The 15,578-nt window shown below is 42.6% G+C and overlaps 1 protein-coding gene across 1 annotated transcript; it reads left to right on the top strand.

Moving 5' to 3' along the window:
* Positions 1–891: 891 nt before the first annotated feature.
* On the top strand, positions 892–14,370 carry RCN1 (reticulocalbin 1). The gene is made up of 6 exons (XM_027735766.2): positions 892–1,109; positions 5,850–6,043; positions 7,574–7,752; positions 8,294–8,354; positions 11,282–11,481; positions 12,381–14,370. The coding sequence occupies exons 1-6, from the start codon at positions 892–894 to the stop codon at positions 12,486–12,488; spliced, it is 960 nt and encodes a 319-aa protein (XP_027591567.1). The 3' UTR covers positions 12,489–14,370.
* The last annotated feature ends 1,208 nt before the right edge of the window (positions 14,371–15,578 follow it).

Here is a 15,578-nt window from a genome sequence, read left to right as displayed (position 1 = left end):
ACTGTGAATTAAGAGTGTAACACAGGAAAAGGAATCAGGCAAATTTCAATTACCTCTGACTAGAGACTTTTACAGCTGTGAGCAAAATAACCTGTAATTTAAGCAAAACAGAACAGAATATAACCCTTCTCTTTGCTGGATGGTTCGGGCTTTCTCCCTCCTGCATTTTCAGGATACCAAGTTTGCTTCCCTTCCAGTGACAGTGACCCCATCACCACAAACATCCTCTGTGAGAGTGCTTGCAACCTTTTTTCCCCCCACACTGCGGGGATATCAGGCTGCTGTAACACTCAAGAGTCTTGACTGAAGAGGGGGGATTTTGTTTTTGTTGTTTGTTTGGTTTTGTTTGGAGTTTCTGTTTGTTTTGGGGTTTGTTTTGTTTGTTTGTTTGTTTGTTTGTTTTTTTACTTTTATTGTTACTTGCCATGAAAAGAGAAAAAAAAAAAAAATCACGCTTCTGTCCTCTCCTAACCAATTCAGGATGACAGCAGAGACCCATCATCAACCTGGCGCTCCGGGTGACCGAACCGCACAGAGGGACAGACCCGCCGCGCCGCTCCGCGTTCACCAGGGCGGGCCGGGGTCGCTCCGGCGATGCCCGGTCCCGGGATCCCCCCGCCCCGCTCCGCGTTCACCAGGGCGGGCCGGGGTCGCTCCGGCGATGCCCGGTCCCGGGATCCCCCCTCCCCGCCCCGCTCCGTCGCTCCCCGCGGCCCCGCCGGCCGGGCCCCCGTGCAGACGTGGCGCCCGCCGGGCCGCGCCGGCCCCGCCGCCAATGGCCGGGCCGGGGGCGGGGCGGGCAGCGGGGCCCGGGGCGGGGCGGAGGGGCCTGGCGGGCGGGCGGGAGGGCCGCGGAGCGGGGCTGCGGGAGCGGGGCTGCGGACCCGGGCCATGGCGGGCGGCGGTGCGGGGCGGGCGCTGCTCCCGGCGCTGCTGCTCCTGGCGGCGGGAGCGCTGGGCAAGCCCACGGCGCGGCAGGAGCGGGCGCGGCCCGGAGCGCAGCACGAGGACCGGCCCGGCTTCCAGTACGACCACGAGGCCTTCCTGGGCAAGGAGGAGGCGCGGAGCTTCGACCAGCTGAGCCCGGAGGAAAGCCGGGAGCGCCTGGGGTGAGGCGGCCGGACGGGGCGGCGGACGTGGCAGGGGGAGGGACCGGGGCCGCCTTGCCTTGGTGTCACAGCGCTCCGTGCACCCTTCTCACCCTCAGGGGATCGTGCAGCGGTACTCTGTACCCCAGTGCAGTACCCTGTACCCCAGTGCAGTACCCTGTACCCCAGTGTGCTGCCCTGTGTCCCAGTACAGTACCCTGTACCCCAGTTTGGTACCTTGTACCCTGGTGTGGCAGCAATACCTCTGAGGTTTGACTTAGAATCGTAGAATGTTAAGGGGTGGGAAGGGACCTTGAAGACCATCTAGTCCCAACACCACCCCTGCCATGGGCAGGGACACCTCCCGCTAAGACCAAGTTTGCTTAAGGCCTTATCCAGCCTGGCTTTGAATACCACCAGGGTTGGGGCATCCACAGCCTCCCTGTTCCAGTACCTCACCACCCTCAGAGGGAAAAATTTCTTCCTAATGTCTGACCTAAATTTCCCCTCTCTCAATTTCTACCCACTGCTTGTCCTATCACGACTGTTCCTGATGAAGAGTCCATCTCTGGTTTCCCTGTAGGCCCCTTGAGATACTGGGAGGTTGCTATGAGGTCTCCATGCAACCTTCACTTCTCCAGGCTGAACAGCCCCAGCTTTCTCAGCCTAATTCTCTCATACCCTGCTGGTTTTGTAAATGAGCAGCCAACAATTCATCGCTTTGGTGTTTTTCTCTCCTGCCTTTCCTGGCCCTACAGCAGTAAGCCTAGTGGAGGGAGCTGCTGTATATAGTGCTGTGCCTGGTGTTGGACAGACCTCACCCTTTGCTGGAGGGCTTTGCTGCTACAGCTCCCTAACTCTGGGTTACTTGTTCCCACCATATCAGTGTGAATCAAGTTTAAATCATTCCTTACTTACAGCTACATTTACAAGTCCACTTGAAGCATCTTCCCACAGCTTTTCCACTTGAGACATCTTTGCCCGCTCGCTGTGTTTCAGTGTTGCTCTTGCTTCCACGCTGCTACCAAGAACAGAGACCACTCCTTACTTTACTGCTTCTCCCTCCTTTACATCTACAGGAAGGCAGATCATTAAGCAGAGCTAAGTTTAACAGGAATTAAAGAAAGTTCCTTTAATGTAGTTACTAGCAAGAAGATAATTTGAAATATCTGCACGTTCTCGCTAAGATTCCCCTTGCCTAGTAAAGTACCACAGGGGATGGTACTTACTGATTGTCTGTCTAGCTCCATCCTAAGACCTTAGTGCAGTAGCACTGTAATCTCACTGACTGACCTCTTGATCCTTCTGGAAGCTGTCACTACTATTTAAGTGTATCTCAGTGACTGGGCAGATAAAGTAGTTACCAGAAATGACCGACTTCATCCACATTGTTTCAAGAAGGAGAGAAAGGAACCGTGTTCTCAGTGTACACAATTTATGACCTAGATTCTCACAAAGTGTGTCACTAAAATGGACATGCCTTATTAAAATTGGTCTACACCTACACCAGAATAGATAATTCAGTTGGGGCTATGATTTAACAATATGGCTGTTTTAAAACAGTTTTTACAAATGTCAACAAGGAAAGCAAGCAAGGAAAGAAGCTTAGCTTGTGGTGATCTCACTGTGTGTCCCTTGGAGAGGTGACACAGGCATGTTAAGCTACGGCCACAGTCAGTAACCTTTTAAATGAGGGTGACAGGACTGTCCCTCGGAGGACCAAAGCACAAACTGTGGGGTGAGCATTGTGCATCAGAATATCAGAGATGTGGTTCCTGAGGGGCCCTGTGAGAGAGTTTCATAACTTTCAGCATTTCCCAACCTTGTGATTTTGGATAGCGTACTGGGAGGTAAAGAGAGGATTTTAAAAACATTTCATGTCCTAATAATCGGATATGCTGGCACCCCCCCCTCTATTTGTAACCCTGTAGTGGGTTACAAATAGAGTCACTTCTCAAGAAGTGATTGGCTTTTAGGAAGAAAACAGATTTAAATAAAAGCTATTTCTAATGATTTCTGGAGCTTACAGTCTGCTGCTTTAACCAAAGTGCATGCTGCTGTATTTATTTTACCTTGCTTAGGAAGGGTGGCAGCACATATGTCATCCCAATGACCAGTGCTGGGACTGGACTCCCAGGGCTAGGCATCATTAATGCAAAGCCACTCTCACCTTCTTCCAGCAAACAAAAAGCAACCAGCTAGTATAGAAAAATAGCCCTGCAAACTCTACCTGCAACCTCAGTGGAGGAGCAGCTGCACAGTGTGATCTTGGATTGAGATGGTGGCACATACCAGCCCCTAACTGCATTGTGACCTGGGAGTGCACCAGCCCTGATGACAGATGCTGTGACAGGGGCATCCCTTCTCCCTGTCCTCCCTCCCTGGATCGCTTGGCAAAGGAGGAATCACACATTGCCCATCCATGTGCAGTACAGCAACTCACCTGGCTTTGGAGAAGCATGACATAATCCTGGTGCAGCATCCAAGGACTGCATTAAGGGACTGGAGGTGGGCTGAGGAGGAGGGGAGCGGGGCTGCAGGCATCTGGACCTTCTCCCTGCCATTTGTGAGGGGCCTGTCACTTTTAAGAGAACACAGAAGATGGTTACAGATCCTCACAAAATAAACATTTCTGCTTTACGTACAGACCAAAGCCAGAGTTTATTGACGTACAGTTGTACTCACATCAGGTGCAGAGGGGAAGCCTTCCTCTTTGAGACACTTGGTAGTAATGGTTTCCTTGCCCCAACTTTGTTCCATCACCAGATGTCTTTACACACTGGCAGCTTGAATGTCTGTGGTAGAAGGTTGTGTGTACCAACTCATACTGGCTGTAATACCACTTCAGATAAAGGGAGAAAGTAAACTTTCAGGTATTACACACTTGTGCAAGTAAATTCCTGTTTATGAGCTGGCATTTTGTGTCTGTTAACATGCTCCTTGCATTTTTTCTGTATTTAAGAATTAACCATTTAAACCTGAGGCACTAAAGCTTTTCAGACTGATCAACACGCATTAGCTCCACTACAAAGCTTAGCATGATCCCAAGCCATTTTACAGGCAATTTATCAGTATAAAAAGTGAGGTCCACAGTCCATACAGTAACAGCTTGTTACCTGTGCCTTTGGGAGCCTGTAGGCAAAACTATTTCATTGTCCCTGTCTTCAGCTGAGAAGCAGAGTGAAACAGTGCACATGGATGCAATGGACCTATAAAAACAGGTGAAAAGGAAAAGGCATGAAACATCTTCTGCTAAACAGTCCTGACTTCTTTCATGTTAAAAATAGCCAAGAGCTACTGGCAGAATCATTTATTATGACTAATACATTTAACAACAGAAGGAAATACCATATAAACCAATTGAATCAGATTCATTGTGGGGAAAATCTGTTGACAAATACAGTGCATCACGCAGTGAAAGGGACCACTGGCAGTCAGTTCTCCATGAGATTTATGCAAAATAGAAAAGGTTTTTCTAGTCAGTTAATTCATACTTTACTAATTCAGAAGGCAAATTCGGCAGCCCCTTCCCCACCCCCCAGCTCAGAAATGGCATGTTTATAAAATCAGTCTGATACTATTGGACTCACACAAGATTGCTGGAAATTCAGCAGAAGCTGCTGCTGTTGTTTGACTACTTACCACTTTCATAAGTAAGGCTTGTGAAAGGACATTGCTTCACTGGTCAAGCAGTTCCAGTTGGCCAGGGTTGGTTTCTTTGTGGAGAACCAAGATGCTGAATTGAAAAGAATACTTAAGAGTGGAGAACTTCTCCCTGTGTCCTTTGGCAGCCTGGAGGTTTAGGGAGCTCACCTGTTGAATGTCAAGTCAGGATTTAGATAAGTCAGCTCCTGCTTTTACCCTTTTCATACCAATGACATGTAGGTATTCCATAGGCGTGGCAAATCAGCATTGCCCTATTTTTATTTTTTAACATAGGTTTTTCAGGTCAGTTTTATCTGCAGCTGTGTGCAGAACATTTCAAATATGGGAGTTTCCCTGGGAGTACACCAGTACCTTTCACTCCTGATTTCAACAGCACTTGAGGGTGGCAGCTTTACACAGAGCTGGGTTTATGTCCCAGCTGCCGGCAATGACTGGACACCTGCTGCAGACTAACAGTGCTTTAGCAAGTAACAGGCATTCCTGGCAACACCAGCAGTACTGCTTCTCATTGGGAATGGAAGAAAAGAAACAGCAGTGGAAGGACAGGCATGGAAGGGAAGACTGTACATGATGTACATCCCCAGCATTATGCAGTCAAATAAGTCACTCTACCCAAGTGTCAGTCTGATGGAAAGCCAAGGGAGGAACTGCAGGTGTCCACCACGTCCTAGATTTTTGCCCTGGTTGCCTCCAGCAAGCTCAAGTACAGGCTTTCTCCTGTAGTGAAGTTGGTGTCTCCTGCTCTGAGCCAACATGGGCACTCCTTACTGACAGTGAAGAACAGGTGCCCCTAAGAGAGTGGACACAACCTAAGAAAGCCAGGTGTTATCTGAGGTTCCCTTTGTCCACTAATTTTGATTGCACAAGCTCCATTTCAGTTATTTGTAGCGATACTGAATAAAGAATAGAGACATATCCCTTCAGATAATCTGTAAAATGCAGGAAAGCCTTAACCACTTTAAGGCAGGGCAGCTTTATGAGTTTTGGGCACTCCTTTTTTGTGGAAAATCAGAGCCAGATAAAGATTACTAAAAGTGGCCTGACATGCAAGTTTTTTTTCTGCCAACTCTTAAGGATGCTGATCTCTTTTTACAGGAAGATTGTGGATAGAATAGATGACAACAAAGATGGCTATCTCACAACAGAGGAATTAAAAACCTGGATTAAGCGGGTACAGAAACGCTATATCTATGAAAACGTGGCTAAAGTTTGGAAAGACTATGATCTAAACAAGGACAATAAAATTGCCTGGGAAGAATACAAACAAGCCACATATGGTTATTATCTAGGTAAGAGGACAATTTCAGATTTTATGATCAAGGATTTTGGAGATTATAAAGTGTGGTTTCTTGCTTTACAGTCAACAGAAGTTTGGTGTCTCATTTAAGTCTCTTGAAACTCACATTAAATTTTATAAATGCTCAGAGGTCAAAAGCACTTTTTAGTTAGTTCTTGCAGCCCACCAGCACACAGAAGGTTTTGTAGAGATATTGTTAAATGTACTGACACAGCTGAATTATAGTCTCCTCCGGTTAGAAATATATTCTTTTTTAGTATTTAAAATGGTATTTTAATTAAAAAATATATGTTGTGTAATTAACTGCATTTGTTAAGTCACTCTCTCTAAAATCTTAATTCTAGATGCTAAAAATTGATTCTAAGCCATAGCAAAGTTATTGATTAAAATTGTTTTGGAGAATAACATGCTTCAGACTGTGATCCACTGCAAATGAAAATTCTTAACAAATCAGGCAAAAGAAACATTTATTAAAAAATATACCTGAATTCTGCCCCCACCCGTTTCCCTTGCTTTTTGTAAGTTAATGAAGGGAAATGAGGAGAAGAGATCACTTAAGCTAAAGGGCAATACTGACAGAACAACAAATCAGTATTAATTGACCATTTATATTTACTGGAAATGAGAAGACAGTATTCACCTACCACAGAGACAGTTTCTAGACCAAGCTTCCAGTAGCAATAATCATTCCAAAGTCTACCTGAGATTAAAATGGAGCCTGTTACATTTGTGGAAGGAAATATTTGACACACAATCCCTGCAGCATTATCCCTGGGAACCCTTCTCAGCCCTTTGTCTTTGCTCTCTGTAATCCCCAGGATTTGGAGAGCAGATACTACACTGTGGGCTTGTTTTAATGAATACTTACAATTCCCATCTGTAATTCCTGGCCTCGTCTTTTTCGCCTGTGTTTGTCTCCCAACATCTGAACTGTGAAATTGTTATGAGTATTTTTCATGTTTGAAGTCAGTTTAATGATCCTATTAAAAAAAATTATATCAAATACCATTCCTTTTATACCAGTGAACACCCTGAAAGAATGTCATTGTTTTAAACTGAAAATAATTGTTAGGTTCCCTGTAGCAGAGGCGTAGCAGTTAGATAATTTCAGACAGTCTGCCACCTTCTGAAACCACCTTTCCTTGGTTTGCCTGCTTCTTGAAACTGGAAAGTTGAGTAGATCATCCTAATTCCTAAAGAAGAATAAAACTTCCGTGAATGAATTCTACCCCAAATGCTACCTCAGTGGTGCGTGTGAAGGCAGATAAAATTTAAATATGTGAGGATTAATATATAATACCGCAAAATCCATTATCCTGGATTTCAATAGAAGAAATTTACCTCTACTGTTGTCACCTTTAAAAATCAAAACATGTACTTGACCCCTGAATTTAAAACTTCACAGGAAAGAGAAGGAAATAAGCCTTTGTATTTCTAGACTCAAACAGCAAGTTGGGGAGCTTCATTGTGCTAGTGTGTTTTAAAGGAAAACACTTTTGAGATCACCTTGATTAATTTGCAGAAAATCCAGAAGAATTCCAAGATGCAACTGATCAGCACAGCTTTAAGAAAATGCTGCCCAGAGATGAAAGACGATTCAAAACTGCAGATCTGGATGGAGACTTGGCTGCCACTCGTGAAGAATTCACTGCTTTCCTTCACCCGGAGGAGTTTGAGCACATGAAAAACATCGTTGTCCTAGTAAGCAGCGCAAAATCAATGCCATTATTTTTACTTTTATTTTTATGGATGAGCTTTGAAGTGCTTCTCTAACCTTTCCAGGCAGGGTTTAGAAAGAGACACACACATAATAGCTAAGTGGGGAACAGAAAGGGATGCCTTTCATGAAATCCACTTGATTTAGAACTCTCGATATAAAAAGGACTTGTTAAGTGCACTTAGACAGCTCCTCAATGGAATCAAGAAACAATCTTGGGGCACAGACTTAAACCAAAATAAAAGGAAGGGTATGCTGACATGCAGCACCCAAGTGTTTCATGCAGGCTTGTATCTGCCCCTGACTTAAGCATGGTATTCAGTTCATTCATACAGGAAATTTTTTCAACATGAAAGGATATTTGTATATTCATTGTATAAACAACAATCGCACTGGAGTTAGTAAGAGTACATTCACTTGTGTACAAGGGTAGGTCAAGGCCTCAAAACATTAAATGATCGAAGAGGCAAATAGTCAGAATTCTCAGTTCTTTCTTGGTTACTTTGATGCAAAACTATTTTCCAGGAAACCTTAGAAGACATAGACAAAAATGGGGATGGTTTCGTGGATCAAGACGAGTACATTGGTAAGTGTTGACCCTTGTTTCTTACATAATCTCCAATCCATTGTTTCCATCTTCTCTCACATTTGCAGCAGCATCAACAACCCAGGGATAAACAGTTCTGTGTTCCAGTTCGACTGTTTTGTACCAACCATCCAACTCAGATCGTTGGTACAGCCTAATTTCATTTTAGGCAGATAGCAACATCACCAGGAAAAGGTTCCTCACACTTTACAGCATAAGATTCTCCTCATGTTCTCATATAACTCAGCTAAGAGTTATATGAGAACAAGAGAAGAGGATCTGGAATAATATCTTCCATGAGAGGGATATTCTCTGTATACTAGGCAATGTTAACAGCTGTTTGAAAGTGTTTAGAAATGCAGGAAGATTAGAAAGTGAAATAGTCTTTTCCCGAGTTTGAATGTTACTCAAATATACAAACCAGCTAGGAAGCACACATTGCAAAAAGAGAAAATTCACCTTTTGTTTCCACTAGTTTTTTTCCTAGTCTAATTAGTAAGTAAAGCCCCACACTTCTCTAATACCACTGTATTTCTCCTAGAAATAGAAGATACATGAAAAATGAACCGCGCTAAGATTTAAGATTCTCAAAGAAGTTGTGAAATGTGTGAAAGTTAGCAGTGCATTACTGCAGTGGCAGAAAGAGAACAAAGTGGGAAACATCCTCAGCAGATCAGTCACAGTTAATTTACACAAACTTAGTCACGCCAGGCAGTTGGCTGCTGTCTTGCACTTAGACCTACGAAGACAAAACAGAAGCAGGAGTGGAGAGCAGCAGTATATGATACATTTTAGCCTTTTGAATCATTACTCTGATACCAGAACCCACCTTCTCCACTGCACTCGTTTTGATGGGTTTTAAATCAGGAAGGTAGCACCAGGAAAGCATTAGTGCAAACTTGGATGAATCTTTGTTTCAAGTGCTGCTGTAAAGATCGCTTCACACAGAATCAGGAACAATGTACACACGTTAATTAATGGCAGGGGGTTCTGTTCCCTCTAGATTATATTTAGCCCAGAAAGTGAATGCTATTCATTTATGACTGAAATAACAGAGCAGCATAATTTCCACAGTAATTTCAGTTCATTCAGTGACATTACCTACGTATAATTATAAGGTAATTGTCAACATTTGTTACCATGTGAATGCTGGTTTTTCTTGTCTTCTATAGATAGGAACATAGAATGTTCTAGTCACGATCACCCCACATTGGCAAGGATGATAAAAATCAAATTGACAGGACATGTCAGTTGCTTCAAATAAACAATATAATTTGCACTTTAAAAAATGAAAAAAGAAAGTGAATGTGTTGTCTGAAGTTTCCTTCATGAGTTGAGAAAACTATGCTTGAGATGTTCTTACTTCCCTTTTTCAGATATAATTATTTTTTAATTTTGATGAAGTCGGGGTTAAGAAACCAACAGAAAACTAAATCTCTTCTTTGATAGTTTATGGTTGATAGTTTATACAAAAATAGTTTCTACAAAAAGAAGTCCAAAAATGTCAGTCTCTAGATCGGGTATTTGATGGGGAAATCTGCTGAAGGTTATCACATGATTCCTCCCTCCTTCTCCTTCTTTCCTCCTGTTTTGTCTTTTACAAAATTTGTTTCAGATTTACACAAGCAGCAGAGCAAAATATCCCTAATCACGTTGAGCAGAGAGAACTGAATTCTCATTGTGCACGGGCAGGTGACAGAGTATTTCAGGGACACTGTGGACAGTGGCAATAGAGAGCTTCGGCCTAGTGTACACACTCACACTGCAGAGTCAGAGGAGGTTACTCCTAGCTTTGAAATCACCATTTATGTTTCCTATGGATACCATCCAGCCTCTGGCCCTGAGACCATCCTCATGGGGTGCACTCTTCCTTAGCACATCCTTGACAACCAAACACAAAAGGCATAGAAGAGGAGTAGTATCAAAAAGCAGGCTTTAATTCTATTTAGAAAAGTGGAAGGCTTGAGGGACAAACAGCCCTGATGAGCAAAAAGCGATTAGCCACAGTGACCAGAAGAACAAAGTGGACACACTACTTATCATTTGGAAGGCCTGTGATGCAAAAAACCAGTTCAGTTACAAATCACTTGCTTTTAATAATCACTGCTCCCGTCCTAACCCTGTTTGTGCAGATAGCAGCTGCCACTGTGGCGTTGTCCTGCCAATGCTTCCTAAATATAGCACAGGACTGATGTGATCTCTGCATCCTGTGTCACAAATGGTGCTCCATCCCGAGGTACCAACCTATGACAAGTGCCTCTGCCTGTGGTTTTTCACAGAATCCACCACTGATTCATGACTTCTCCAGCTCATTCTTTGTAGGGGAGTATCTTCTGCTGGAATATGCTACAGCACTGCATGGTTAAAAGAAGACTCATCTCTTACACAGACCTCTCTAAAAGCAGGATAAAAGCATGCAAGTTCCATTTAGCAATTTTTGTTTGCCTAAATTTCCCCTGTGCCTTTTTTCCTTTAATCACTCTCTGCTGGCTGGAGTTTGATCTTATCCACAAAGACATTTGCTGGCAGGGACAAGATAAAATGGCTGGGTTCCTTCCTCCCCATGTGACTGAGCCTAGCACTAAAGCTTGTGATTGCTATTTAACTAAAGACCCTTAGAGAATTTTTTCATTCTGAAATTCAGTGATGATGGCCTTTGAACACATTCACCTCTCATGTTAGCCTGACCAGGAGTGCACAGTTGTGAGACAAGGGTAATGTAAGAAAGGACAGAATCACCAGCAGTGAAGAAATAGGCCTGAGACAAGATACACACAGCTACTCTATTTCATTTTCTGTACAAAGAGATGCTGTGCAAAGAGTGAAAAGTTTGGTCTTCCTCTGAGGAACACTGTGCAAATGTCTTTAGCCTGTGCATAATTTGCAAATTAAATATGACTCGAGTGAGACCTTTATTTCCTCTCCAGCTGATATGTTTGCAAATGAAGAGGGTGGACCAGAGCCTGACTGGGTGATTACAGAGCGTGAACAGTTTGCAGATTTTCGTGACCTCAACAAGGATGGAAAGATGGACAAAGATGAGATTCAGCACTGGATTCTCCCTCAAGACTATGATCATGCCCTGGCTGAAGCCAGGCACTTAGTCTATGAGTCTGATGCAGACAAGGTACATAGTGTTCTACTGTAGTTTTTAAAGAAGTTACACAAGCTGTTATGGTTTTTTTTTAAATATCAGCTTGCAACAATTTATTCCTGATAACTTTTCTTATTAGTACACTTTAAATGGAGTTTTAGAGGCTAGAATTGCTCATGCATTAATGTTTCCATGCCAATTTCAGTTGGTAGGGTTAGAATCACAAAGTAAAAGTAGTAAAATACAGCTTGTCAGCTTGAGAGGTTCCCTTGGCTATCATTAGGTGAGAAAAGAATCTATTTATCATCATTAACCTGGGTGTTTTAACACAGTAGAAATACTCTTTTCTTTTAAGAATGGTCATGACTTTTGTATGTTAATTTAGATTACAAGAGGAAAATAAAGACCTATTTACATAGGGGGTAGCAAAATCACCCTCAGTTCTATAATCAAGCACATACCTTTCACTAAAGGCTGACTCAGTACATCCTCTTCCTCTGGTGTGGGACACTAGATTCCAGATGATGATCTTCACAAGTGTAACGTCAGCAAAGTCTGAACCTGAAAAGCCAAAATACTCTCTTACACAGAGAGTGTGTAAACTGCTGACATAGCAACCATCTTCAGCAAAGTACACCAGAGGATTTTCATTCTTACTGTCAGGAAGGCAAAACCAAACCAGAGGGCAAAACTGTGTACCAGATAACCCATGTACTGTTTGGCAGAGAGTTCATTACAAAGAACTTTCAGTTGGCAGTTTGACCCAAATGAAGCCACTGGAGTCCAGATTTCACTCACCATTAGAGCTACAAATGATTCCTGAACCTGCAGTCTGCTGCTTTGAAGAACTGTGTGCTTCCCAGAGCTCCTACAAGTGTCTTTTACTTAGCTTTGAAAATGTTCTTACAGAGGTTTTGTTTTCCTCCTACCAGGATCAAAAACTAACAAAAGAGGAAGTTCTTGACAACTGGAATATGTTCGTTGGAAGTCAAGCTACTAATTATGGGGAGGACCTCACAAGAAACCACGATGAACTATGATACAAATACCAACCAGTATGCTACACACCTTTTCTCCACTTTACTGAAATCACTGTGTCCATCCCTTCTTTCGGGGGGAGATGGGCAAGGGACACTCACAGCTGAACAACTTGCATTAATATATTTTTAACATGCCAGCTTATTACCTCAGAAACCGCTTAGAAATAGCTTTTTACTCTTTTCACGTGGTTATATGCAATATATAGTTACTACAGGCTTTATTTTGGAAAAAAAAAGGTAACTTTTCTGAGTAGATTAGAGCCTGACACGGAAAAAGCACTTCTAAAAAACATAATTGCAAGGATGTTTAATAGTGAAATATTTTCTTCAAATACCCTCTTTTACCATAGTGAAATGCAGCTAGGGTTAGAAAGAAACCTAATGTTTAAACAGACTAAGCTGTTTAGTTGTCTTTTTTTTAATAGCATATAACAATTTAAAGTTAAGACTTTGAGCCAGAGAAGAGGTTTGACACAACCTTTGTCTCCACAGAGGTTTTGTCTCCCACTTTGGGTCAGAGGTGCTGCAGAAGTTATCCAGCAGCCCTCTGGTTCAGAGCTTTCCAAGTTCAACACGTGCAGCTGGCCCTTCTCTCTGACCCCCATCACAGAGCAGAGGGGATGTGGAGTTCAGAGGGGCAGCTGCTCACTCCGAGGGCGGGGGAACGCACAGCTGTTTGGGGGCTGTTGGTTGGGCTGTTCCCTGGCAGGAATTGTGCCACACGGAGCATCATTTACCTCGCGCTTTTCGCGCTTTACCCGAGCCGGGCTCTTGTTCGTGCAGTGTGAATGGCAGCAGCTCTGTGATGGAGAAAGAATGAGACATATCACCCCTCTGGGCCTTCTGCCTCCTCTGCCACGTAAGAGGACAGATTTATGTGGCTAAAGTTCTGGGTTTGTATGTATATACGTTTAAGGACATGTTAGTGAAGCAACTCTACAAAGACAGCTCTCCTTCCCAAAAAGAGGGTAAGCTTTCCACACAGGTGCTTTCTTTTTTACTGTATAATGTGAGTTGTTACATGTATATTTTTATATACCCAAGTTAGATAAGTTTGGTTGGTTTTAAATGTACCGGTTTTAAAATAAGCACAATAAAACCAATACTTCTTTTTGATACTGTGAAGGTGCAATAACACAGACTAACACAGAGAAATGATGTGAAAGCACAAACCAAGCCTCTAAAGCCAGTGGTTCCCAAAGGACTGGGTCATTGGCAACTCCTGCAGCACTGGGTGGTCATTTACAAAGAGCAGCTGGACATACAGCACCGACTGTTTCTTCTTCACCTCAATAAAAAAAAAAAAGCTAGAAAGGAGTCCAATATACATAGTTGCTATGACTAGAATTGTTTCTGAACAATAATAACTGGGAGATTAGGGCTCCACAGCAGTCACTGGGAGGTTCCTTGAAGGTTTGGCCTACAGCATCACACGCTGGAGGTCACATAACCATCCAGAGAGGAGCTTTGAGACTCCCGGGTTGTGATACACTTCAGCAGTTCAACAAATCTGTGAAAATCAGCATGAGACAATGCAGAGCTGTGACCTTTGTAAGCAGGGTCATTTTCATAAGGTCATACAAGAACTGTGGTGGAATATTTTACATCTTCTCATTGAAGATAATTAAATCTAGATACCAGAGGCTGGCAGAGATTACATGTTCTTGCTATAGCACCATTACTGAGCTTTTGGTGTGCACTTCTTATGACATTGCCAGCAATGTCTCTGCAAAGTCCCTACCTCTTCTAGTAACATACAGTAGGACAAATGTCATAAGACATAAGTGAACTGGTTTTGCTTTTAGAGTACCCTCAAGTTAAATAAATGCCTAAGTGCAGCGTTACCTGAGAAGCAATAAAATTGTATCTTGGCACATGTAAACGATCATCTGGTTTGTTTATGGCTTGAATTTGGAAAGGTTTATTGTATTCAATAATCCTAAAAATCTTGAGAACTTTTTTTTTAAGTTCTTTCATATCAAAATTTAACATATTTTAGTAACAGATTTGCAGTACTCTCTCTGCACTTCTGCTGTTTCAGGAAACAATACCTTAAAAGACCTCAGAAAAAGCTTGTTTCCTGCAAGGGAAACTGCAGCTCAGGCTGGATACTAAGCCAGGGATTTTCACTGAAGCCCAAGGGAAGGTTGTTTGCTCACTCTTGTTGAAATTCAGTGGGAGTTGGGTGCTGAGACACTAAGCATTGTTGCCTTCAGCTAAACATGACACTTCCAAATGCACTATGCACTGTCCCAACAAAAAAACACATCTGTGCTTTGACAAGCAATCACATTTCCTTCCACATTACTAAATGAATTTGGAGTGGAATTAGCATCACACAAGAAAGAAATCATGTTCCCCTGTTTGTTCTTGATTCCTATTAATGCTTGGTACACACAGGCATTTTCCTGTATAAAACTATACTTACAGGAGTAAGAATGCTGAAATCAGAGTTGTTCATGCAAAACTGGAAATTTAGACCCATAGTATTTTACTGTAAAAGCTTTTTTTCCCCAAGACAATGATACTCAGGTAGCATATATCCAGCTCTGAAAAAGGCAGACATGCCAATTAGAATGAGGTTTAGAATAATCAAGTTATCTATCAATAATGAGTAATGGGGGCGATGTTAAGACAAGGAGCTTTTTTAATAAAGCAGAATATAGAAACATTTTTTTAGAGAACATAAGTGTCCCTGATATGATTTCGTTCTACAGGCTCCCCTCTTTCTGCAGTTCCTCATAGTGTTTCTCTCACCAACACTCAGTAATGGCACAGTACATTCCATGCACTAAATTTCCCTTTCAAGCTCAATGCACTGTAGAAGAGTAACTCCAAAAGAGACTAGAGCTTCTGGGTTTAAATTTAACACTATTTAAGGAAAGCAAACCTTTGCTAGGGGATATAACTGTTAACATTGTGATTTTTCAAGCCTAAGGTTTCTAATGGGGTTTGACTGTTCCAGAGATAACATTTTTTTTCCTAGGTAACATATTTCAACTCATATTATGAGCAAATGTTACGAAATTTTAGTGTAATGTGAAATACTGTAATGTCAGATAGCATTATTTATCTGCTTAATATGACTAA

The sequence above is a fragment of the Pipra filicauda genome, unplaced genomic scaffold (genome assembly GCF_003945595.2).
Source record: "Pipra filicauda isolate LSUMZ 115617 unplaced genomic scaffold, ASM394559v2 scaffold82_size2718185_pilon, whole genome shotgun sequence".
NCBI lineage: Eukaryota > Metazoa > Chordata > Aves > Passeriformes > Pipridae > Pipra > Pipra filicauda.
Note: the sequence above shows the minus strand (reverse complement) of the source record. Positions and strands in the feature narration are given on the sequence as shown.

Excerpts from the sequence above, each read along its gene's own strand:
- RCN1 (XM_027735766.2), top strand. The coding sequence starts at position 892 with ATGGCGGGCGGCGGTGCGGGGCGGGCGCTGCTCCCGGCGCTGCTGCTC. Across the intron at positions 1,110-5,849 it reads GAAAGCCGGGAGCGCCTGGG|GAAGATTGTGGATAGAATAG; the intron begins GTGAGGCGGCCG and ends CTCTTTTTACAG. Across the intron at positions 6,044-7,573 it reads CACATATGGTTATTATCTAG|AAAATCCAGAAGAATTCCAA; the intron begins GTAAGAGGACAA and ends ATTAATTTGCAG.